The sequence below is a fragment of the Periplaneta americana genome, chromosome 9 (genome assembly GCF_040183065.1).
Source record: "Periplaneta americana isolate PAMFEO1 chromosome 9, P.americana_PAMFEO1_priV1, whole genome shotgun sequence".
Lineage (NCBI taxonomy): Eukaryota > Metazoa > Arthropoda > Insecta > Blattodea > Blattidae > Periplaneta > Periplaneta americana.
The window spans coordinates 109,418,996-109,445,504 of record NC_091125.1 but is presented as its reverse complement, the minus strand read 5'-3'; the positions used below and the strand labels follow the sequence as shown (position 1 = coordinate 109,445,504).

Here is a 26,509-nt window from a genome sequence, read left to right as displayed (position 1 = left end):
GAGATGTTCGGCCCATAGACCTGACAGAGCTGCCGATGAATTTCAATTGGCGCAATGCAATGTGCATTAAAGAACTTTATCACCGACCGAACCTCGCATGCGGCGGGAGAAGGAATAAGAGCTTCCATTTCGGACCACTGCTGCCACGCTACTGGCACTAGGCGGGACCTGTCCGGCTGGCATATGATTGATACGTCATAGATCTGTTACGCATGCGCAATTGACACGGCTAATTACGTTTACTTTCAAGGGGAAAAAATCGGGAAACTTACTTTCTGGATGCGCCTCGTAATATTTGAAGAGAGTCCTTGATAATATTTATAAGGACAGACATTACATAATCAAAAGGAATGTGAAGTTCCTTAAGATAATTCCATGTGAATTTTGTAATTGAACCTCTACTGCCAAACAGCAAACCAATGACAGACCATTGTTTAAGAGGGGCGTTGTACTTTTGAGAAAGATACGGCAGACAAGGTTCATATATAGACTTCTTCTCAATATCAACTTATATATTCTTCAATTGCACTGTCATTCAATGGAATTCCTCTCGGTTATAATTTTTTCCTTCAATTTTAAAACTGAATTAATCTGAGGTTTGTCACATTTAAATTTTTTCGCTAATTTTCTTTCTGGTAAACAACTTTCACTTTCGCGAATTACTTTGACTCGATCCTCCAACGATAATAGGGTACCGGTACTTATCATTTTACTAAACAGTTTTTACTCGTAACTGCTTTACACAATGACAGAAAAATGAAACTATTAAGCAAGAGAACGAAATACCGTACAGGTGGTACGTGGTCAGACAGATCCTGAAGGTCATGTGCAGCGGTCACAACCCTTAACAAAAACAATCCTTTTCTCTCTAGAAATTCCCAAGTTCCTTAGAGCTTAGAGGATTAGGATCAGAGATTTAGCACGAATAGTTAACAACGTTGTCAAATTTCATTTTAACCTTGGAAGATACAGTAAAGTACTCTTATCGGCTTCTCAGAATTTATTCAATGAATTAAACTACTGCATTATAAAATTATGGTACTATACTTTAATTTTGAAATCTGGTCTCTTAAAAGAGATAAAATTAAGAAAAGGGCTATTCAATGGTTGGTCGACAATCGTGGAGAGGGATAATCCTTAATGGAGATAAAAGTACTTTTGTTTTGTTTTTTTTTTTTTTGTTTTTTGTTTTATGGATTATTACATCGGTGGCCTCTTAATAAAAGTGGTGTTTCAGAGAGGTTTCACTGTGTAAGTATGTTAACTATAATAATTTCATATTTGCATGATGAATTTTCTTGTACTTGCAAGATGCAGTTCTGTATACACGTTCGGGCTCAAGTAATAAATCTCTATTGCACTACTTACCCTGTTTCTGGGGTCCAAGTTGAGATCTACTTGTGACAGAACTGTAAAAGCAGCTTTGACTTCGTGATCAAATTTCCAGGGGCGATCAAGGGTAGCTTTCACTGTGTAACGAATATAGCCATAATTTCCTTCAAAGGATGAAGGCAGGTTATTTGGCAACATCATACTGAACTGATAACAATGCTGTCCAGCTGGAAGAATCTCTGTATCACCTGCAGCAAACAGAATGTTTTCCATCGATTGCTAAAATTTTCTAATCAATACGTAGACTACGAAAATCTATTGTGATTACTAATCGTTATACAGGATGTTAATGAACTCCTGTTACAACGTTTCAGGGTGGGAAGTAGGTGCTAAAAGGAACATATTTTGCTAATAAACCTGTGGTAGGAAATCCCTTCTTTCTCCGCCAGAGCATACGAAACATAGCTCCTATTGGGTAGGCCACCCATCGTGCACGACATTTAAAGGTGTCATTTGACATCACTATAGTCGCGACGCTGTTATTCCCGGCGTGACTCCTCCTCTCTGCTTACGTCTTAGGAAGTCAAGGCTCTATAAAGTCTAAGTAGCTAGTATCGTTCGCCATTTTTGTTCTTTCATTGCTGAGCTACCAGACGAGGGATCTATTTGCCAAACCGTTAAACATTATCATGTCGCAGCTCCTATGATAATAAATCAAACACACTGTAATTCAGCAAATCATTAAGTGGCAAATAACGTCCTCGTGTGCTTTCTGCGAACGCCAACAAAAGAGCCAAAATGGTGAGCGATTATATTAAATATTTATCGAGCCTTAGCAAATGCATGACTTCTTCTTCAGCGAATTACAAGACGCACACGTTTAAATGTAGCCGATCTGCAACGTGATTGGCTGCCGGAAATTAGAGCGACGGGACTATAGGAGGGTTGACCATGCGTTGGGCCAATCGTCGCACTATATCAGACTTCTCGGAAAGTAAACATTGTGGAAATTAGTGAGTGGGGCTGTGGAAGGAGCGCAAATGGATTGGTCAGCGCTCGACTCTCCTACATGTTGAGTGGTTAGCGCATCAACCTCTAATAAAGCTTATAGCGTCTGTAATAATTTCTCATTGCAATCAGAAGTGAAATGGAGTATACGTTCGCTGATTATAATAATAATAATAATAATAATAATAATAATAATAATAATAATAATAATAATAATGGTTTATTTAACCTGGCAAAGTTAAGGTCATACGGTCTTCTCTAACAACCAACCAGGAGAAAACTGTGATACAAAAAAAAACACTACAAATTTACAAAATACAGCACGCACACGCACACACACAAACTGAAGTAGATACATAATCGTAATACAATGTAAACAACAAGTCAGTAGAAATGAGACATAATATATAACATATAGAAAGAAAGGAAAAGGCACAATAAAATGTGAACAGTAAGTCAAAACAGATGAAACATACAAAGTATAAAAATATGAGACAATAATAATAATAATAATAATAATAATAATAATAATAATAATAATAATAATAATAATAATAATAATAATAATAATAATAATAATAATAATAAAACGAAATAGTAAAGTACAAATCATACAATGAACACAATATTTATTAGGTACACACAGCAAGGAAAATTACGATTATAAGTAGCTCAAGTTACCACATTATAGACATACCATTATCGGGAAATATGATGAAAGAAAAACAGATAAAATAAAACAAATATCATTAGAATATGAAAAATGTAGTGGATACGTGGAAATCTGCAATACAACGCTTATCATAACAGTAAATTAGTTTGGCAATTCGTCATAAAATGGTTTTCTAACTTGGATTTTAAAGATTTCAAGGTTCGGCAGCCCATGACTTCAGACGGCAGAGATTTCCAGTGACGAGAAGTAGCAACAGTGCAGGATTAGGAATACAGAGATGATGTGTGGAGTGGAATTTGTAGCGTGTTACCGCGTTGTGATCGAGTATTACTATTTTGATATATGATGAATATACGCATATGCTTCTGATTTACTGGGAAGTTGGAAGAAATGGGAGGGCTGTCCGCCGGTTGTACGAAGAGAGGGTACTTGGGTCGACGTAATTCCAGCACACACAACGTTCGCTAGAGTAGAACAGTGATCGAGGGAGACGGAGACGCTGTGTAAAGAGAGGAGAAGCGTTCGTATCCGACGTTTTGAGGAGGAGGTGCTGAACATGTTCGAACTCACTCCCAAGCTGGTCTCTTATACCCGAGCTACTTGTACGTCGATTATTAGGTTATTTTACGACGCTGTATCAACATCTCAGGTTATTTAGCTTCTGAATGAGATGAAGGTGATAATGACGGTGAAATGAGTCCGGGGTCCAGCACCGAAAGTTACCCAGCATTTGCTCGTATTGGGTTGAGGGAAAACCCCGGAAAAAACCTCAACCAGGTAACTTGCCCCGACCGGGATTCGAACCCGGGCCACCTGGTTTCGCGGTCAGTCCACAGGTGTGGACTCGTACGTCGATGTATTGTTTGTTACGAGATGAAGAGCGTGAAATGAAGTGGCAGAGAGAAGTATGTTAGTGATATCATTCCTTACGTTATTCGAAGCAGTAGCGAAATATTAATTAAAAGCATGCAGACTTCATTAGTTGCTGGTGATTGCTCTTGCACTTAGAAAGTGAAAAGTTAAGTTATTAACTACAATTAGTACTCAATTAAGTAAATATTAATAGTTTCTATATTAAAATAATTGTTGTTGTTTAGTCAACTGTCCGAAGACACTTTGAATCTCATAAGTGACACCAACAAGGCATCACTCATAAGGCAACTAAGCTAGGAGATAATGGGGTAAGGTGGTCAGTTCCTTTCCCCCTTCATTGCATACATCGCTGACTAGTAACATATTAATCATATTACACTAATCATACTTCAGATGTATACAAACAATTGTTGAGAGAGTGAATATGGTTCCTATTATATTCATGCGCGATACATATCTGTAATTTGTCATCCGCCTCTGCACAGCTGTTTTGAATTGGAGAGCTGGCAGTAGTATTTCGTGATCAAGAGCCACTCTCCGCTGCTGTACGAAATGTTCAGTTTCCCGACCCTGGCCAGCTGAAGCAGCTCTGGGCATGAAGGGAAAGGGAAAAGGAAAGGAGATACCCCGCTAACATCCTTTTTGCTTCACAGCTTTAGAAACGAACGAACACATAGTAAGGTACCGTGCATCAATAGTGGATTTTAGACGACCAGCGAGAGCCGAAAGCTATGAATATGATGTATGTCTTATACAATCCGTCACTCAGCAAAGCTTGCCTTTAGGTCTACTCGTATCGGTCCGATACATAACTGTCTCTGCTGGAGAATGTAGAGTGGGGAGTTACGTGGTAGTCTGCAGTACCTCAACTGAGGTATTAATGCCCAGACCTGAGCTAGAGTGTTCACTTTCAATGACAAAGAATCGGACTCAAAATACAGCTAGTTCAGGTGGGAATTTGCGATGGACAATGCAGCAAGAGGAAGGTTTGCTTGATGTACTAACGTTACAGACACCTTTGTCATCATTACACTAGTTATCTATCATTGTCGACATTGTCTAATACCATTGGTCAAGAAGTTCCCTGCTAACCTGCCAGCACTAAGAAGTTCTCTGCTATACAGTTAGGGCTTCAGCTCTGATCAGCCTCTTGGACTAAAGCAGACTAGGAAAGATCGAGACAAGAAGGAGAATAAATGGAGAAAGGGACAAGTACAGTATATTAAACTAATTTATTATTATTATCATCATCAGAGGAAAAAGTAGCAACAGAACCAACGGTCCCAGTATATATTGACGTAATTACGTTTTTGTTCTCAAGTTGCTGTTTAGTCAAATATCCGAAGACAGGTCTCAACCTCACAAGTGATACCAAGAAGACACCACTTATGAGGCAACTAGGTCAGGAGATAATGGGATAGTGTGGCCAGTTCCTTTCCCCCTCCATTGCATACATCGCCGACTAGTCTGATTCATATGCATACAAACAATTGTTCTTCCTGTGACACATATCGTCAAGTGAGATGTTCTGCCAGATAATAGATGTACATATCAGCCAGAACCTCAATCAGAGGATAGTAGTTCTTACATTAATTCAAGAAAATATTGTAATTTATCAATGAAACACCCATGATACTATCTCTATAAAGGGTGTTTCCGAGGTGGTGATACAAACTTTCAGGGATGATGGCGAAGGGCACATGTATCAATTTCAGATAAGGCACCCTGGTCCGGAAATGACCGAGTTGAAAATTACAAGCAAAAATAGTTCTGTGGAAATGAAATAATTTTATTCCTCTGTACACCTTATTTATGTGTATTTATCTGTACATCTTACACATATTGTATTCATCTGGCGTTGTTTACGTTGTCTACTTACAGTATTCCATTCAGTGCGCTGTCTGAGGGATGGGGACAGGAAACTACACTAAAGCAATGCAGATAGCGTAATGTGTAACGAACATGGTCGGTCCTGATATGCACGTCTGTAGACAGCAGTGTATGTGTACAAATTGCAATGTCCAGTCGATCAGTCCTAGTGAAATGGAGGAGTACACGAGAACGGAATAAGCAGACCTGATTTTCGAATACGGATGAGCCAATGGGAACAGTAGACAAGCTCACAGATTGTATCGGGTCAAGTACCCACATAGGAGACATCCTGCCCATACCATCTTTCCACGACTGTTCCAAAGGTTAAGGAAAGGAGGGCACGTGGTGCTAAATTACAATTCCATTTCCACATAAATATTTTTGCTTATAACTTTCGACTCAGTCATTTCCGGACAATGGTTCCTTATCTCAAATTGATACATGTGCCCTTCGCCATCATCCCTGAAAGTTTGTAATACTACCTCGGAAACACTCTGTATAGGATGATTCAATACTCAACATAATATTGTTAACAAGCTGTAAGCGCTTTTGTACAATTATACATGTACTTGTAATTTCCAAACTAAATGCCCAACCTAAAATCCAATTGTGTATTTGAAAAGGCAATGATTTCTCACATATTTTTTATACTGCATATCTGATCCAATCCCGAGTGGTGGCCGGGATTGAAGAATAGCCTCACTGTAGTCCATGCATGTCGTAGAAGGCGACTAAAATGGGTACCCAGTGCCTGGGGGTATAGCCGGGTCATCCTGTCCCAGGGGTTATAAATATGGGACCTGGTCCTCCAGGTTGGGGGTTGGGCGTGGGGCTGACAACCCCATCCTGTAAAAACTTAAATGTTATGAAACCTCAACGAATGGAAGCCGGACGGATTAATTATAGACGACCCTGCAAGGATAAATGCTTACGACTAGGAACGTGGAACATTCTGTCGTTATACAGAGGTGGTGCCCTTAGAAATTTGATTTTTAATATGAAAACGTATGCAGAGAAATTAAAGCTAGGAGAGTCAGGTGGCTGGGCCATATCTGTAGGAAGGATGAAAATGATCCTTGCAAGAAATTGACTCTCACTATACCTTTTGGCACCAGAAAAGTAGGGAGACCTCAGCTAAGATGGCTGGATGAAGTGGAGAAGGATATAATAGCAGCAGGTGTTAGAGGATGGAAAACAAAGGTGTTAGATCGAAGGACATGGAAAAGCATCGTTGGGGCGGTCAAGGCTGGAACTCGGCTGTAGAACCGAAGAAGAAGAAGAAGAAGAAGAAGAAGAAGAAGAAGAAGAAGAAGCAGCATATCTGATCCATGTCTATTATTTAATGACATGCTTTTTTGCATGTTGTAATATTATAAGAGCAACAAATTTCAAACTATCGCAAGTTATTCAATAGCTTAGCAGATAATTTTTTATGAGGTTCGTGACATGTAGTGACTTACCAGCACCTCCAAACAACTTGATACGTTGTTCAAAATATTGTTCATGTCCTCTGTAATGAACCGTGTATGACTCCCTCTTCCCATTCCTCTGTCTTGAATGTCTTTCACTCCAGTGGCATTCGGCTTCCCCTTTGAACTTGGCTGTGATGCCTGCAAAAGAAAGTAGTCTATTGTACAGTTCACGAAGCACTCTGCGGATTAAGCGGGTTCCCGAGATTCAGAGATATCGCCCTGTTCCGTGAACGGATTAATCAATCGTCTTATTTAGACACGATGAGGAATAAGAAAAAAAAATGTAGATGTGGTGACACAAGGGAGTGTCTAACAGCTGAAAAATGAATGATTTCTTTCTACTTCAAATAAGATTTAATAACATCAGGCTAACCTACAACTAGTACAGGGACATCACTTTATTTTTACCAACATTTTTAACATTAACCTGGTTGTACTCGGAAACACTGTTACCCCTTCCATTACAGGAGTTTGGTGTTACTAGTGCAATATGTAAACAAATTATTTTACTAGCTATAGGAGGAGAGAAAAGTAGTGTATCCATTTATGTTACAGGGAAATACGATATTAGGATTTTCAGTTAGATCATTACTTTTACGGTATTTTATCAAAATACAGTAGAGTAGTAACATTTTTTTTTTTTTTTCCACAAACTCAACTATTCAGGCGGTTTTATTCATTATATAATGGCTACTTTATTCAGCATATTACTGTACTTTCGGTAACTCTAATATTCACTTCTGCTCAGTCCACACAGATGAAGTTATTCAGTCATGCTACACACCGTACCTGGCGAAATAAGCAGGGGCGGGTGTTTACGGAGATCGCGAAAATCACGACATAATAGATATACAACAGATTTTTATTAATCTTTACGAATTAAGTGATTCTGATTAATAATATGCGGATAAAACAATCGCGACAAATCGCGAAATAGAGTTCTAATAGCGAAATATGAACACATTCGTGAATTATTACTATTGCGTCTTTTTTAGCGAATTTCATATTCTGAGTTCTTTTTTTTGACATTCTTTTCATTTGAATTTGTTGCACATTCAAGTAGGCTACATTACATGGTATTTCAGGTGTTATGATTACATTAGTGAACTCAAAAGACGGAGAATTCAACATTTCACTAATAATTGAAAGTATTAATTTGAGGACTGCATGTTTTTTTTTTAATCAATGTCTGTTAAATACAGTCTCAATCCAACAAATGTCTATGGGCCATACAGCACCTTTATCACAATCCAATGACCCTTTTATGTTAATTGTTTGGAAAGTAATATTCATACTGAGTTAATACTCCAACTTCAAAATAATTGTATTTTCCAAAATTTCCATTAATATCCAACAAATCAATCTCCAACAATCTCCGCCGACACCAATATTAAAAAACACAAATGATAAAATTAATCTCCATTAATACCTGCCCCTGGAAATAAGTTTCAATAATATATGCTCTTCCTTCTATAGAAAACGCAACCATATTTCTAAAACACACTATACTCTGTACTGTTTACTTCACTGCTAGCAGACTTCGAATGCAACAGCGGCCGTAAGTTTGTGTGGCTGACGGTAGTAAGGACATTAGTGAAAGGAGTGGGAGTCAAGTACATTCAGAAAAGCACCTACAATAAAAATGCAAGTAAAAATAAAGTGATGTCCCGGTAGAAGACTGAAGGAGAAAATAACAAATCTCATTGACACAATTAGAAGCTTCCAGGACGATTCGTCCACAGCAGTACGTCCATCAGACAATTTGTCCACTATCTCACGTCCACAGCTATTTTGCCCAAGAAAATAAGTCCAGCAAACATTTCGTCCACCAAAAAATTTGTCCATTAATATTTCGGTCAAGAATTATTGTATATTTTTTTCCCAATTTTTCTTTGTCCACTAGTTTCTGTGTCAACTAAATATTTTGTTCTAGAATATTTTGTTCATTTTTGGGTAACAAGTACTTCCAATATGCAATTTAAAAAAGAAGGGTTGCTATTGAAATGTATTTAATTATTTTGTAGCATAATAATTTTCATTTCTATGGAAATATGTAGTTCATTGGTTCAGTATTAAATTCTGAAGTAAGTGAAAACATTTAAAATGGCTTATATAACAACTGTAAGAGACCGGAACATGCTAGCCAGCAACAATTATACTTATCACTTCCATTCACATTATTATTATTATTATTATTATTATTATTATTATTATTATTATTATTATTATGGTGATGGCCAATAGCAGGCTGAAACATGTTAACAAGGTAATATAAAATTTAACACAAGAAAGACAAATAATACGTTTTCCGAAGTGATATAGTGTTAAAAGCTGTGTAATCAAGATGTATAAAAAATATCTGATTTGAAATTTCGGAATACAGACCTTCCTAATGTTATTCGCCGAAATTTTCATTTCTCTCTTAGCTACAGATATAGGAATTTAATATGTAATTACATAAAACCCAAGCTGTAGTAATTACATATAAATACCGCTAGATTACATTTACTGAGTACCTATATATCAATTGCATACATTTCCTGAAGTTACCGACAATTCTTCAATAAAAAGTCTCAAGATTGCGATGGGTTGTTGTGCATGTACGAAGAATGGCTAATCCCAAGAAAGTCACGGAGAGAAAACCTGAAGGAAAAAGGAATGTGGGACTGTCAAGGTTGCGATGGGCGGAAGGAGCTTTGGAAGACCTGAGAAAGCTTGGAATTAATTAAAGGATGGTTGCTGAAAGATAGGGAAGTCTGGAAGAAGTTTCTGAGGAAAATTAAAGCTCAAACTGGGCTGAGATCTAGTGATGATGACAACGATGATGATGATGATGATGATGACACTTACTACGTAAATTCTTCGGAGCATCGATATCCACAATCAGCCGCCCAGATACGGTTTGTCCTGAATAGTACGTACGTTGACTGTTGTCGAAAATTAGCTCCAAGTTCTTCAGGCCCATACTGAATTCTTGTCGTGGATTCTGTTACCTGAAAATGTAAAGGAAATGTATAACAACGCTAGAATTAGAAGAGAAACATGCATTGAAGTCTGGTTTATGTTTTCTCTTACGTGTAAGTAGTCGAAGTCATCGCTGAATAGCAAAAAAATTTCAAAGGAATATACAAACCAGGGTATTCAGTTTTATATACTCTATTGCTTGCAAGTGATTATTACATTTTAATTATTTAGGATCGCCATTTGTTGTTTTTTAACGTAAAATATTTATGCTCTTTAACATTAGAGAAATCTGACCAAACTTTCTGTTAGTACGGTGACTTCATTAAATCTGTGGCCGGGAGGAAAAAGGTCTGAAGTAAAAATGTTATACTTTTCAGGAAAGCAGTAGAAAGATTGAAATTGGTGTCAATTATAGAGTTTTTTTAATTAAGAGGTTTTTCCTGGATATTATTTGTTTACATTTCTTCTAAAATAGATAATGTTGCTCATTTAACAATTTTCTTGATTATCTCCAAAAATAGCCGCACTTAAGCCCTTTTAAGACTAGAAGCCAAACTGAGTAGAAGGGACTATTAAACATAAGACCTTTTTCATGTCAAAATAAATGAGAAATGTAAATTATTAGGAATGCAAAATGGGTCTTAAACAAATATAGGACTGTTTATCCTGGTGCTTAAAGTTTTAAAAGGAAAGGGCATCAGTATGTGATAAAATGGCTAAAATACAAGTTAGACCTTTTTGATAGGGAAGCATGGAAAGTAAACATGTGATGGTTTGTAAGGACTAGAGTATTAAATATTCTTAAGTCCTTTATCCTGTGTGTGTTCGATTCAAAAAGTACTTGGGACATTTGGTAACGCTCTACAAATCCAGTCAGGATTCTTATTTGACTTTAGCCGTTTTACCAGATTGTAGAGAATTGTTTCTGCTTTCAGAATATATAAAAATCTCATTTTCACAAAAAATTGACCTAAGACCTTTTTTCCTCCCGGCTACATAAATACACTAGACCTTGGAGTGAATGAAACGAAATTTTAAATATGCAGAAATTTGATCGAACAAATACAACTTTTCGTTTTGCAAAGGAATTTTACAACGTGAAATTTTTTCGGCTCAAATTTCTGCATATTTAAAGGACAAAACTAAAAGTATTTCAATAATTTATCATCAAAATACACTGCTCTTTTAAATTGACTGAACATATCAGGAATTCAATCAATGGCTTCTCCAAAACACGCTATGAAACAATTTTTATCTCGAAAAGGAAGCAAAAACGAGCAAAATTGTATTAAACATTTTTGTTTGAAATAACTAAAAAAAAAAGACCACCTGAAATTAATGACTTTACTTACGGTTCATTCTGTATATAAAAGCAAAGATAAATAAAAAGTTACGTATCCTGTGCAACAAGTCTTCATGAATCATATTAAAGAAATGGAACATTTGGCATACGGTTAAATATTTGCACTGTACACGGAACAAAAAGAAACATTTTCGCACTGTTCCGGATAAACCCCTACATAATTGTGAGTTTATTCGAATCCCATGTGGTGTGTGTTCTCAATAGAATCGAAGATTGTGAACGACGCGACGGTACGACTTGTTGATATTATTGTGCGCAGCAAAGAGACGCACAGACTGTAAGCGAACAGTTCGAAGGCTGTAGGAAAGGGAGTTACCGGACTAGTCATGTTCTAAAATTAAAAAGTACGGTCTGTTTCGTGACTGTCAAGCACTCTCATCAACGCAACGCCAAGTTCAGTTATTTTTAAAACATAATATATCATAGTCTTCTGACTGATAACTGGGAGGGAAGAGGTGTAGATTGTGTTTGTGTATATGATATAATTATATATATGAAGAGAAAGGGAAGCAGTGACAGAGACAGAAAAAAGGATACATACAAAAGAAAAAACATGAAAAGAAAGAAAGAAAGAAAGAAAGAAAGAAAGAAAGAAAGAAAGAAAGAAAGAAGCATTGTTCTTACGTCACCCTGTGCCATATTTCTTGAAGGAATAAAAATTACATAACTTACGAGGCAAGGTACTGTGAAATGGTATACAATGGAGAAAATGAAATTATGTTGTTAAAAGAAGTAGTTACTAATTAGTAGGGTTGAAGAAAAGGTATTGATATCAGGGTAGTAAATAATTTCTATATACATTGTTTACAAAATGCGTCGTGTTACCGGGTGTCTCTACTGTCTGAAGGAGCAGACAGAGTGAACATCCGACTCTCCTCAATAGTAGACCTGCTTGAGTGACGTGAGGTTGTATCAGAATGCCCAAACAAAAATCCAACAAAGAACAGATAATAGGAGTGAATTCAGAATACGGGGAAATAGTGTTTGACTTAATTGATAATTATGTTTTTTTTTTTGTAAATTTAATATTTTTTTCCGAGTTAATTAATTTGAAACATAAATAATCCTGTAAATGTAAATTCTATTATGAGTTCATTCATACGGAACGGAGTGTAGCTACAAGCAGCCGCTACAGTAACTAGTCGTGCGTGCACTCAAGCATTTTGTATACACAGAGCTCTACGTACGATGCAGCGTAGCCTATAACCAATACTTTTTTTCAGACCTACTAATTAGGCTGCACGTGCTCCAAATCACACTAGTGTACTACAACCCAACAGGACGTTAGAGAAATGTGCGTGAGTAGTCACTGTCATTACGACACAGATGAGTAAACATCAATGCCTGTAAACTAAACTGTTCTAGAAATGAATGACATATCAAAGAACAAGCTTCACAACTGACCGACATCGCATGTTCTATATCTACATATACCTAAAACTTATTATGTACTATACGCATGCATCCCGCTCATTAAGGGAGAAATTTTTTCGTTATGAAAACCTTTAATTTCCATTCAATTTCAATATTGTGGCCCACACCCAACATTAAGTGACTCAATATTTGTCAGATGTGTAGCTATGAAATGCGATCGTGTTTCCTTTTAAACCAAAACATTTAGTAGAAACATTGAATAAGGGATTAATGTCAACAAAGCTTAACACTTCAAAGTAGGATTTAGATTTCACAGATACACTGTGTCTCAAAAGTCATGGTGCGGTTTCAGAGTATTGTATTTTTTGAATGAATAGAGGTAGGAATGTAATATTAGTGCCAGATGAAAATAAAACTCTCAAAGTACGATATATTTCATCTGTAAGTTTGAGATACTTAAGGGGAGAGGATGGTATTTTTTGGTGAAAATGAGTAAATTTTCAAAAAATAAAAATTCTTTAAAATACTCTGTGATATGTGTGGAATGCATAGCATAACATTTTGTGGTATTTGTGCCCTTATCGGATGTTGAGTCGCCATTTTTAAACTTCCTGCGTTATGGATTTTTAAAGCACTAGCCCACTTTTATTGTTGTTTCCGGTAAATCAAATTTTCAAATTTTTTTTCTTTAAAATACCCTTTGATATGTGTGGAATGCATTGCATAACATTTTGTGGGTATTTGTGCCCTTATCGGATGTTGAGACGTCATTTTTAAACTTCCTGCGCTATGGATTTTTAAATCACACGCCCACATTTATCGGTTTCCAGTAACTTCATTTTTTTTTTGCTACATTGCCAGACAAAAATAGACATAATTTCTGGACTATTAAAGATACATGCATAAAATTTAGAACACACATTCTTTAGACCATTAGGAAACTTTTCTCTGTAACAGAATTTTGTTAATTGATTTCATTTAAAAATACGTCCGTTTGTTTGCAAGAAAGGAACTCGGAAAATTGTTATTAAATTTTAATTGTTTATTTTACAAACGTAGGGAGTAATATCAAAATTCTGTTACAGACAGTTTGTAGAACATGTTTTTTCAAATACATTACAAAAAACTGTTTGAATCTATCTTTAAAAACGGTTTAGATATATCAGTTTTAGTACAATCCTGCTTTGGGTATATTTTTTTCAAATTTGGGCCCCGAAATATTTCTTTTTTTTTTTTTTTTTCAAAATATTTTTATTTGGTTGAGTTGCCACAGCTATGAGCTCTCTACATACAACAAATTAATATTTTTACACCAAATAGGAAAAACGTTAAAAAAAATGCCATCCGCTCCCCTTAAGGAAACAAAAAGACGGTAACAATCGAACAAATACAATAATTTTCATTGTTACAATTATTTATACAAGATGGATGTCCAAAGAAAAATGAATTTCATCGCGTATTTAACGAAGAGCCATCACACGAGAATAACATTCGTCGTTGGATAGACAGTTAAAAGAGACTGGAAGCCTATTGGAAAAAAAGCGTACTGAAAGACCATCCAGTCATGAAACGGTAGAAGCCATCCGAAGAACATTTATTCAAAGTCCAAAGAAATCAGTTCGTAAAGTGCCTGACAATTATTAGGACTTCCGAAAACAACAGTTTATAGAGCTTTAAAGAAACACCTTCATCTGACTCCTTATAAACTTCAATAATTGTTACATGCACATAATCCATATGATTATCACAAAAGGTATGAGTTTGCTTAATGAAATCGACAACGACGAACAGTTTTTAGGTCGTGTGCTGTTGAGAGATGAGGCCACTTTTCAAGTTTCTGGACACGTCGTACACGAGTCACAGATTCAAATTTTGCCAGCCACAGAACATATTGCACTTTTCTTTGGACATCCATCTTGTATAATTAATTGCAACAATGAAAATTATTAAATTTGTTCGATTGTTACCGTCTTTTGTTTCCTTCAGTGCCTCAAACTTACAGACGAAAAACTTTGAGGGTTTTAATTTTATCTAGCATATTATATTTCTACCTCTATTCATTCAAAAAATAGAATCCTCTGAAATTCCATAATGACTTTTGGGACACAGTGTTTTAACATTCGGTAGACGTAGGTACAGAAGTCTAATTGGACCTAAAAAGAGACTAAGGTGAACTACGAAATCTAACATTCCTAAAAAAAATGCAAACGATCATCATCATATCATCATCATCATCATCATCATCATCATCATCATCTTCTTCTTCTTCTTCTTCTTCTTCTCCTCCTCCTTCTTCTTCTTCTTCTTCTTCTTCCTCCAATGGCACGACAATCCTCCTTGGGCTATGGCCTTCTGCAGGCTTTTCTACTCATTGCCAATCTTCACCAATTTCTTTCTGACGTATAACTACGTCCTTCCTCGAGTGAGGGTTAGAGGTAGCCTACGTACAGAGTTCGGATGTCCCAGAAAGTGCAAACTTTGAAACGCTTACTGCACGGAAACTAAAGGGCTGCGTTAAATATTTATTTACAGCTGGATAAAGGACAGATGTCGCTTTCTAACAATATGTAAATCGGTTTGACCGATTTATGAGGGATGTGAGGGTGTGGTGTGGAGTAGCGGCGAAAATGGCTCTCTTATGTTCTTGACTCCGATACTTCTCCTACCATCACCCATTACTCGCTGTCCAAGAATTCATTCCACCTATACTTGTAGAACTCATGGCTTTCGGAACTAAAAGTAGTTCTACATTTAAAAGCTTGCAGTAGAGCACAGTTATGTTCCGGATTTTTTTCCTAGAGTTGAATGTTTTTAATTACTATACCGTCTTTGCATCGAAGTTCGGTCGTCCTTTGCATCTTTTGCCTCTAACTTCTGAGGTAAGTATTTTTTGGTACCGATATTTTAGATTTGAGAAATACAGCCGATCCTTCAGCTCATGGAAAGGAGTTAAATTTTCAGTGGAGACAGAGAACTACGGCTATTCAAAAAATAAGCACGCCATCACACTGGTAGATCATTAGGTAAAACATTTGAAATGACCTTCAGCTCCGAACACGTTGATCAAATTAACTAGTGGAAAGTATGAAGTTACGAGTAAAGAATCGATGAACAAACCATTGTTGCGTGAGGTGATAAATTGTCGTATATCACGCTATGTGCTTCCGCTGCCAGCTCCAACGAAACTCATCTCCCAAGACGTTATTTTCATTTATAATGATGTTGAAACCTATTACACCAAACTATTTTATACAGTGTAGGACTTTGGGCCTACAGTATATCGGGAGAAATGTACAATATGGAAAATATTGTTTAAACTACACTACGTACTACACCGTTTTAACTCAGTAGGCCTATATACAGTATTTAGATTTTCAAAAGTAAGATGTGATTTTTTTTTACTAATATCTTTATTTTGTACAAAATCTTAAAAATTCTGACACTGCAAATACGAGTAATTGAATTATGCTCTACAAATAATTTCAGATGCCTCTAAATTTGCATCTTTCAAGAACTTTAGTCTCTTGTACTAAAAGGTGCTTAAGAAAACATGGTAAGACTGCTGTGTCAAGGGCTGTTAGAGTTAGTTCCCTGTACTCAGTGTCTATTAAACTTACGGTTTACAGCCTGAACTCTCGCTCCCTAGTGATGATAATAGATACTAGAAAACCTGAAACGATTATGATGGGGATTATGATGTGGCTGTTACTAATAATAATAATAATAATAATAATAATAATAATAATAATAATAATAATATTATTATTATTATTATTATTATTATTATTATTATTATTATTATTATTTCAGATATAAACAGTTGAGCTGGTATAAGCATGTGAGAAGAATGCCAGAAGAAAGGTTATCTAAAATGGTGCTGAAATGGTATCCGCCTGGGAGAAGACGGGAAAGGGAGATCTCGAAATTCATGGTTACACGAGATCAGAACAGGGATGAGAGAGTGCAGACTGAACGACATGGATTGGATGGATAGAGAAGAGTGGAGAACAAGAGTAAGACTTTAATATTTTAGGCACAGAAATATGTGTAACCATTAGAAATCTGTATATAAATAAAATATTATTATTATTATTATTATTATTATTATTATTATTATTATTATTGAAGCTTGGATTCTCACTCTGAGAGAGGAACAGAGATTAAGGGTGTTTGAAAATAAGGTTCTTAGGAAAATATTTGGGGCTAAGAGGGACTAAGTTACAGGAGAATGGAGAAAGTTACACAACGCAGAGCTGCACGCATTGTATTCTTCACCTGACATAATTAGGAACATTAAATCCAGACGTTTGAGATGGGCAGGGCATGTAGCACGTATGGGCGAATCCAGAAATGCTTATAGAGTGTTAGTTGGGAGGCCGGCGGGAAAAAGACCTTGGGGAGGCCGAGACGTAGATGGGAAGATAATATTAAAATGGATTTGAGGGAGGTGGGATATGATGGTAGAGACTGGATTAATCTTGCTCAGGATAGGGACCAATGGCGGGCTTATGTGAGGGCGGCAATGAACCTCCGAGTTCCTTAAAAGCCAATAAGTAAGTAAGTATTATTATTATTATTATTATTATTATTATTTATTATTATTATTATTATTATTATTATTATTATTATTATTATTATTATAGACGAATTGCCTAGAGATTATTTTTTTAATAATAGTATAGGTCATCCGCTGGGGGATCATTGTGCTAACTACACGATATCTCCATTCTACTTGGAAGATCGTTCACCTCTGCTTCGGCATGTGGACGTGAGGCCAGCAGACGGCTGGTCGGTGGACCCTTAAAAGATTATTATCACTATTATTATTACGATTGCAATTACAATTATTATTATTATTATTATTATTATTATTATTATTATTATTATTATTATTATTATTATAGGCCATTCGTCATCTCGTGAAACCTACCTGCGCGTCAGTGGAAGAATAAAGTGGACGGAGAAGCAAGAGGGCTATTATAACCCTCTTGCTGAGAAACTTCCCTACCTCGCTACGCTTCTATTTGTAACTAGCGAACTCACTGATCCCCACAATAAGGTTCTTACTATACAGGGTGTAAGGGTATACGTGCCATTATTTTAACTGATGATTATTCATGCCATAAGAAAGAAACAATGTTCTTACAATTTTTTTCTAATTGCAATATTTAACTAATTATTAAAGTTTACAATATTAGACATTTTGCAACGTTGCTGGATGTGGAGGAGTGGGTTTATAAGTACACAGCACAGCTCAAGCGTGTACAGACATACCGGTACAGATGCTCTGTTCTAATGCAGGAGCGGACCATGATAATACTGTTGTTTACATAAAACGAGCAGCAAATACAAACTTTCAATCTCATTAATAGAACATTATGGTAAATTTACATTTTATGTAGTAACAATATTGATCCATTTTTTATTGTATGTCTGAAAAATAAACAATAATGGTTTACTGCAGAAAATCACACGAACGTTCTTTATAATGTAACATTTTTATCTCTTCCGCTTTCGTAAAGCGGTACCATTTTCAAACAAATTTCTGGTTGTGTGATTTTCGAAACGGATTAAGAGACTCCTAGTTTCTAAAAATTGTTGAGAAACTGCTACAAAAGTTCGCCGATTATGTAACATTATTTGAGGAAAACGTTGACGGTATATCTTTTTTGTCTCATTTGAATTACGACGACTTTCTCCATAACTTGCTAACATATGATATTCCTAAACTGTAAATGACATTGTAAGTTGTTTATCGAATACCCTGTACTGAACTGTCATCCGCTCGGCAGTATACCTATGGACAGGGAGCTTGAGCTCAGCTGACTCGTACTTACGTCTGTGCAGAGTACTGCCTGCTGAACACGTTGCCACGTCTCTCACGCCAGAATATTAACAAATTTAAACATGCATTTTTATTTAATTTCACGAAAATTTAATAAAACACGCAAATATTTATTTAAACTGATATTAACTCTTTGCTAGATATACCTACTGATGTCATTGTTTTCGTAATTTTACTAACGATATAAGCAGTATAACGCAAATAAAATAAAATAATTTTTTTCTGGGAAAACTATAAAGTTTTGACCCTATGTTGTATAGACATTTTTTGATCCTGTAGACAGTCCCCGACGACTGTGAAAAGGACGGCACTTATACCCCTTACGTTCTGTATGCTACGGCGTACGCAAGAATTTGGTTTCACGAGATAACGAATTACCTATGATACGCTCAGTTCAGTGGACCTAATTGTCAAGAATATTTTGGTCACCCTCAATATTAGGCCTATTTCCCATTTCGAGGACATTTTCATTAAAATAAACTCTCGCATGTTAGGTTAAATGGAATCATTAGTTAACATTGAAAGATTAACAGTTTCTTTCTAGTACTCTTAATTGCCTGCAATTATTTAATGACTTTTAAATTACTGTCATGCTATTTAATATGTCGTAATACATTTTTATATTAGCTGAATTTTCATCTTTTCAGTTCCGTTGGGAATTAAATAAAAATCCATTTAGAAACGGCAACAATGTTCAGACAAAGTTAATGAAATGGAAAAATGCTTTCGCAAGATTCATCTTCTATCAAAAGTTAACTACAAAAATCTTTAAAATTTTCAGATTTTCATTCAAGGACTTGCGTGAAGGAATGAAAAAGAATGAAAACTGTAATATCTACAAACAGTTAACTACTGGGAATAGAGTACATTAATAGAGTACATAGAAACATAGAAACATGGGTAACTTCTCGACCACCAATGTCATATATGAAATTATCCGAGCTTGGACGAACTGTTTGTGGATTAAACACAACCTAACAGCTTGCGTATGGAGCTGTCCTGCGAACATTATTCATGCAATAAAATGGATGAACAAATGAATGAATAAGTAATATGTACGTACTAAATTCGTTCATAGAATCAAACGACCATTGTTATGCTCAGACTGCTTAAAACTCAGTTCTACTCTTATTACTACTCATTTTGAATTGGGCACATGGAAAATTATAATACCAAAACCCATCATATTATTATTTACAATACTTCAGAATCCATTCACAAATACGTAGAGTTTTTAAAACTGTTCCTCTTTTTTTCGGAATTCCAAAATTAAATGGATACGTACTGGTAACAACATTAGGTATATTAAGGGTAGTTATGACTGAAATTTGAGAAATTCGGATAAAAATGGTTTTAGCTTTTTCCGTTAAAGAAAGTCCGATAACTTTCTTATCCTCTATTGGAAAGTAGTATCGAAATGAACTGCAACCCAGTTGCGTATATACAGCCAATTCTAAAAATTAATTGCGATTTAATATTCTTGTCATTTTCTCCAAATAAAAACCATAACATCGTAATTATCGTTCCAGAAAAATTTGTTCTTCATTCTCAGTTCATAAATAATGATAAAATCATCCGACTTCATTTCAAAATCCAAGAAATAACTGCATAATTAATAATAATGTATTATGAAATAAGTTGATAATGTTATACTTTATTGCAACTCGTTTCCTAACTTTGACGAGTGCAATAACTGTATAAAATTATAAATGTGTTTCACACTTTTTTGTACGACATCAATACAAAACAATTATAATAATGAAATAACATCAAATTTGTAGTGATGGGTAGTTTGATATCATGGTCTATGAAGAAGTGGTTGCTATGATAACAATTATATATTAAATATTATAGCTCGGTAAACATTTCATAATAATTTTATCGCACAAATTATGCCGTCATAGTAGTAGACTAATAGATATCATGACGTTACTTGGCATAGTAATATTTTACGGCACTAATACCATAGTGTGGCATTTACGACTTTCACTAACGATGAAGATTGATTGCAATGCTGGAGTAAAAAAAAAATATATATCACTTAAGCAAAGTAAGCAAAAGTAGCCTCAGAAAACCAAATATAACTTACAGTAACCTAAATTGGTGAACCCAAAAATAACATAATCAACCAATCAGATGACGTGACGTATAACCTAAGTTATGCATTTTTTTTTTCAAGTATCACACCAAAGGAGGTGTTTGCCTTCTCAGGTTTCCAGATCAAACATGATGAGGCCAGCCTCCAATAATACAAAATCATTATAATAAAAATATTATATGAAAACAACAGAAATGATTAGATTAATTGGCTAGTGAAATTTTGGTCTTCTAAAGGAAATAATTGTTTGAATTCACTTGTAATTCTCCTAATTGAAACTTCAGCACAATAGAAATTTCAATAAATAATTCTTAATGGTCGACAGGGTGGAGTTGCGTTGGCTTATCGAAAGGCTGCATTGTCGCCATGACTTCTTGTATTGAACATACTAATAACCACACTTCTTTAAGTTCTAGTAAAAAGTTTTGGATGTTAAAAGAACGGAACAATTCATGAAGTTCGTGTAGTTCTGTCTGTAACGGTTAAAATGTTTGTCTAGATGCTGATTGAGAATTGATAGACGCTATTTTAGCCCAAGTTAAGTTGAGACCGAAGGTGATGGGGGTTGCATTCTGAGTTCACTTTGTAGTATTGGTTTCGGCGTGGTCAGGTTAACGTATGATACATAGCGCTTCATGTTGTGGTCCTTTCTTAGCACAATCAGCTATAGCATGTTTTTTAACGTAGGTTATTTTACAACGCTTTATCAACATCTTAGGTTATTTAGCGTCTGAATGAGATGAAGGTGATAATGTCGGTGAAATGAATCCGGGGTCCAGCACCGAAAGTTACCCAGCATTTGCTCATATTGAGTTGAGAGAAAACCGCAAAAAACTTCAACCAGTTAACTTGTCCCGACCGGGAATCGAACCCTGGCTATAGCATGTTCTCCCGCGTACTTAACACATTTACTTTTGTGATGACACCCTGTAGCCACATGACCAAAAACTTGACATTTGTGACACTTACGTATAGATGGTTTAGGTCGATAGAGTTCAATAGTCATTTTAATATTAAATAGTCCTGTAAATTGACGAAATGATGCACTGGCAGGCGAATTTTCTAAAGTTACAATCCAAATAGGAAGTTTCGAAGCTCCTTTGAAACCAGTTGATTTTGAGTTAAATTGACGAACAGATTGAACTGGATAATTCAAAACTAGAAGTTCTTGGTAAATTTCTTCTTCGGAAATGTTGGGTGGCAGTCGTTTAATGACATACTTTAACAGCCTTGCTGGTGGTGAAATAAACGTATGAAATTCAATGTTTTCAGAAATAAAGTGTTTAGCTACTTTGTTGTGGGCCTCTACTGTTTTTGGATGAATTTTTAATCCATCAATAGTAAATGTGCATATGAGGGTAGGGTCACTTGTAATGCTTATAGCTCTTTAATGAAAGATAAATGATTGTTTACCTTTTTGACTACAATCCGTGGTGGTTTAATGGGCCTCGATGAAGACGAAGTCAGGGCTTGAGTATTGAGTGGCGACCTAGGATATTGTTTCCGATATTGATTCTAATGTTGTTGATACTATTGCTGCTGATGATGATCTTGTTATTTCTGCTGCTGCTGATGATCTTGTTGTTCCTGCCGCTGCTGTTCCTGCTGCTGATGATGTTGTCCTGCTGTTCCTGCTGATGATCTTGTTGTTCCTGCTGCTGTTGTTCCCGCTGCTGCTGATGTTCCTGCTGCTGCTGATGATGATGATGTTCCTGATGCTGCTGATGATGATGTTCCTGCTGCTGCTGATGATGATGTTCCTGCTGCTGCTGCTGATGATGATGTTCCTGCTGCTGCTGCTGATGTTCGTTGTTGACGGGAAGATCATCATAATTTAAGTGTGTTAAATCGGTTAGATAACGTAATGTTCCCAGATGTTGATGTTGAGGGATGACTAATCGTAGATTTGCGTTCAGATTTTTTCCGCGACTTTACAAATTGAAATTCTTCTTCAGAGTTAGATGGCCCATCTCTTACTCTTTTATTGACTTGTTTACTTTTAACTCGCACATCAAATGTTTGAATGATGAAAGTCTTGAGAATACTATCGATACCTACATCTTGTAGTACCGGTATCTCTTCAAGGTTCAGTGCAACATTACATAAAGTACGCATTTGTGAATTAGATGATGGAACTGATAAGGTTTCCGAATCCGTATCAATTTCATGTTCCAATTTTGAAACCATGATCATGTCCATGTCATTATTTACACAAGTCATCAATAAATCAATCAGGGAATAACGTTATTTACACACACACGCAGTGGTTAAATATATATATTTTTATGAAATAAAGAAATAAGCACTGTGCAAGCAAAATCAAAAAGAAAAAACACAACACACTGCAACTAGTAATAAGCAATGTTCACTAAACACGATCGCTCCGCTGTAGCCTATCCTGTATGCAGATAGCGAAAATCACAACATAATATATATACAGTACAATAGATTTTTTACTAATATTTACGAATTAAATGATTCTGATTAATAATATGCGGATGCGACAAATCGCGAAATGGAGTTCTAATAGCGAAATATGAACACATTCGCGAATTATTACTACTGCGTCATTTTATAGCGAATTTCATATTCTGAGTTTTTTCGGATTTTTTTTTCACTTGAATTTTTATATATCCAAGCAGGCTACATTACATGGTATTCCAGGTATTCTGATTGCATTAGTGAACTCAAAAGACTGAAAATTCAACATTTCACTAATAATTTGAAAGTGTTCATTTGAGGGCTGCAATTTTTTTCGCTTTTAATGAATGAGTGTTAAATAGTCTCAATCCAACGAATATTGTCTATTGGCCATACCACATCTTTACCAGAATCCAATGAACCTTTAATGTCAATTATTTGGAAAGTAATATTCACACTAAGTTAATACTCCAATTCCAAAATAATTGTACTCGTATTTTCCAAAATTTTAATTATCTCCGCCAAGAGTACAAATCAATCTCCAACAATCTCCGCCGACACCGATATTAAAAAAGACAAATGATAAAATTAATCTCCATAAATATCTGCCCCTGCCTATACTGTAAGCATGTCCTACTCGTACCGCTGCTTGAACGAGACTGACGAATAATAGAACAGACTAAAAGTAGACTGAGAAAATCAAACGTAACCTAACTAAAAACGAGTTGACTCTATAATAATAATAATAATAATAATAATAATAATAATAATAATAATAATAATAATAATAATAATAATAAACAAACTAAACGTAGCCTGAAATAAACCAAACACAAGTTTATCTCAACCAAAGATTGGTGGACTCAAATATCACGTAAAAAAACTTAAATTAGAATCCAGTCGCAACGAGGACAAGCGCATTCATCACGTGCAATTTTAAAGGATTCTAGACTTTACCAAAGTTATCAGTCAACCAATCAATATCTAGGCTATCTAATGTTACGCAGACGGTCCGAGTTCGAGTCCCGGTTTGACCTGAAATTATTTTTATGTAAAAACCTACAGTGACATTTGTGGTGGACGAGATTGCAGTCAGAGTTCTCCGGACTCTCCCGTTTCCCCACGCTAAGCATCAATATCATTCCGTCCGATCTCCATTCCGTTATCATTCCATAGCAAATTATATCCCTACGGCGGCTGACGACACACGAAGGAGACTGGACTGTACTGCGTTCCATAACGTGACAGGCGACGAAAACATTGCCCGGCAGAGGAAGAGAGAAAGATAATTGCTAATCAACCAATCACAGAGGTCACATTCCAGGCTTATCATGAAGTTGAACGGTAGTAGAAAGCTTCAGACCGGCCAACTTCAAGATAAACTTGAAATGTGCCCTCTGCCATTGGTTGATTAGCAATTTTCCTTCTCCCTTCTCTACCGGCAATGTTTTTGTCACCTGTCAGACATTATGCAAAGGAGTATAGCAGCCGTAGCGAAAATGCGATCTTCCGCCGAGCCACTGTGTAACTTGCAACGTGCATAGCACCTATGGAACATCCGAAGGGGAAGTGAAGCAACTGTCCGACTTATTAATGGATTTTCATTTTCCTTACGTCAAGCACTTAAATATAATTTTATACAGTACAAGGCTACAAACTAACGTTTAATACATGTAACGAAGAAAGAAATGAACAATAAAACATAGGGCAAATTATCACAATCTAAAATTAACTGTCTTCAGAATGTCTCTGCGACAGAGTTTCAAAATCAGGAATTATGTCACTTACTGCCAGTCATAGTTGATCACGAATGTATTTGTCTGTCAATCGTGATCTAAATTTGGTTCATACTATTTTCATTCTTGAAAATATAATTTTTCACAAACGTAACTTAAATTGTAGCGAACATGGCTTCAAAAGAGCAAGCGAAAGGACGAAGCTTCGGATATTTATTTTTTGGCAAAGATTTGAAAAGTTCATCATTTGCAAGACCTTACATCTAGGTTTCCTTTAACATCCAATTGTAAATCTGTGACTTTAAATTGAAGATCTAACCGCATTATTCGTACATCTGCTGAAAAAGAATCGACGTACAGAGACGATAATGATGATGATGATGATGATGTTGTTGATGATAACAATAATAATAATAATAATAATAATAACAATAACACTCAACCTTTTAATGTTTCATGAGTCACATATAGTATAATGCTGTTTTATGTTATACAATCGTTTCCTCGTAATACTTGTGAGCTAATCACACATTTAATATTCTCATCATATTGGCAGCAAAAAAATGCGTCCTCCCATCCTACTTGAAACTTTCCTTTCTGTAGAGGTACATGGTTTCGAGAGAGACATTGCGACGATACGCCACTCGCAGGTCAGAGACAAATACAAATGGAACGGAGTTTGACTCCTGTGAGTGAGAGGTTGGGAGTTGTGGGAGGTAGGAAGCGCATAGCTATCATTGCGAGCCACAATGTGCTCGTGAGTCACATTTTCGCCACGGCTGGAGTATAGGGATGAATGGGATTGCCTACTCGAAGCCTGAGTTACTCAGCGAAACTTGTGTAGCCAGCCGATGTGAGTTTGGGAATCTGCCCAGCTCGAGAGTTAGCGCAGTAGACCTTATAGGTCGCAGTGCTCGGTCGTAGTGCCCTACTCCCTAAATTGAATTCTATTAAAAGTATCTATCATACAAAATCAATAGATTTACCAATAAATCATTCTCAACTACTGCATATTTTCATTTTCACCACCGATGAATAACGCAGATTTCCTACACCACTACAGCAAGAAATAGCACACCTTTGACTGCATTATCAACCAAAGTTCTCGACTACAATACTTACATAATCTTTTTGGATTCCTTCTCTTCCACCAAGTCCAGACGATTAAAGAACTGCTAAGTGGCTATCTGACTCAGTACAAGTTGATCAGATGAATAGTTCATAGCGTCGAAACAAAACAACGCCCATGCTGAGTACAGTTGGTCGAGGGCGTGGCTTCTCAAGGTCATTCACGAGACGACACGCTCAAATATGCAATGTTACAGTAAGGTCAGCGCATACATTCGCTTCCATTGGCGTCAGCAGTACACTAGCCATCTTTTCTCGCGCCAATTTAATCTCCACATTCTCGCAGGACTGGGCTTACGAGCCTGGGCGATAACATGACCAGACTCAACCACTGACAGACACAGACTGGC

The 26,509-nt window shown here is 36.1% G+C and overlaps 1 protein-coding gene across 2 annotated transcripts in view; it reads right to left on the bottom strand.

Moving 5' to 3' along the window:
• LOC138706378 (arrestin domain-containing protein 17-like) overlaps nt 1-26,509 on the bottom strand; it is a 40,922-nt gene extending 14,413 nt beyond the window's left edge. The window contains exons 1-4 of one of the 2 annotated variants that reach the window (XM_069835585.1): nt 26,154-26,509; nt 10,081-10,223; nt 7,219-7,368; nt 1,369-1,580 (exon numbers count right to left, since the gene is read on the bottom strand). In XM_069835585.1, the coding sequence (XP_069691686.1) occupies nt 1,369-1,580; nt 7,219-7,368; nt 10,081-10,195 (477 nt within the window). In that variant the 5' untranslated portion in view covers nt 10,196-10,223; nt 26,154-26,509. Of the gene's footprint in view, nt 1-1,368; nt 1,581-7,218; nt 7,369-10,080; nt 10,224-11,546; nt 11,823-26,153 lie in introns of those variants that run through there. The other variant, XM_069835586.1, reaches the window with a different exon arrangement.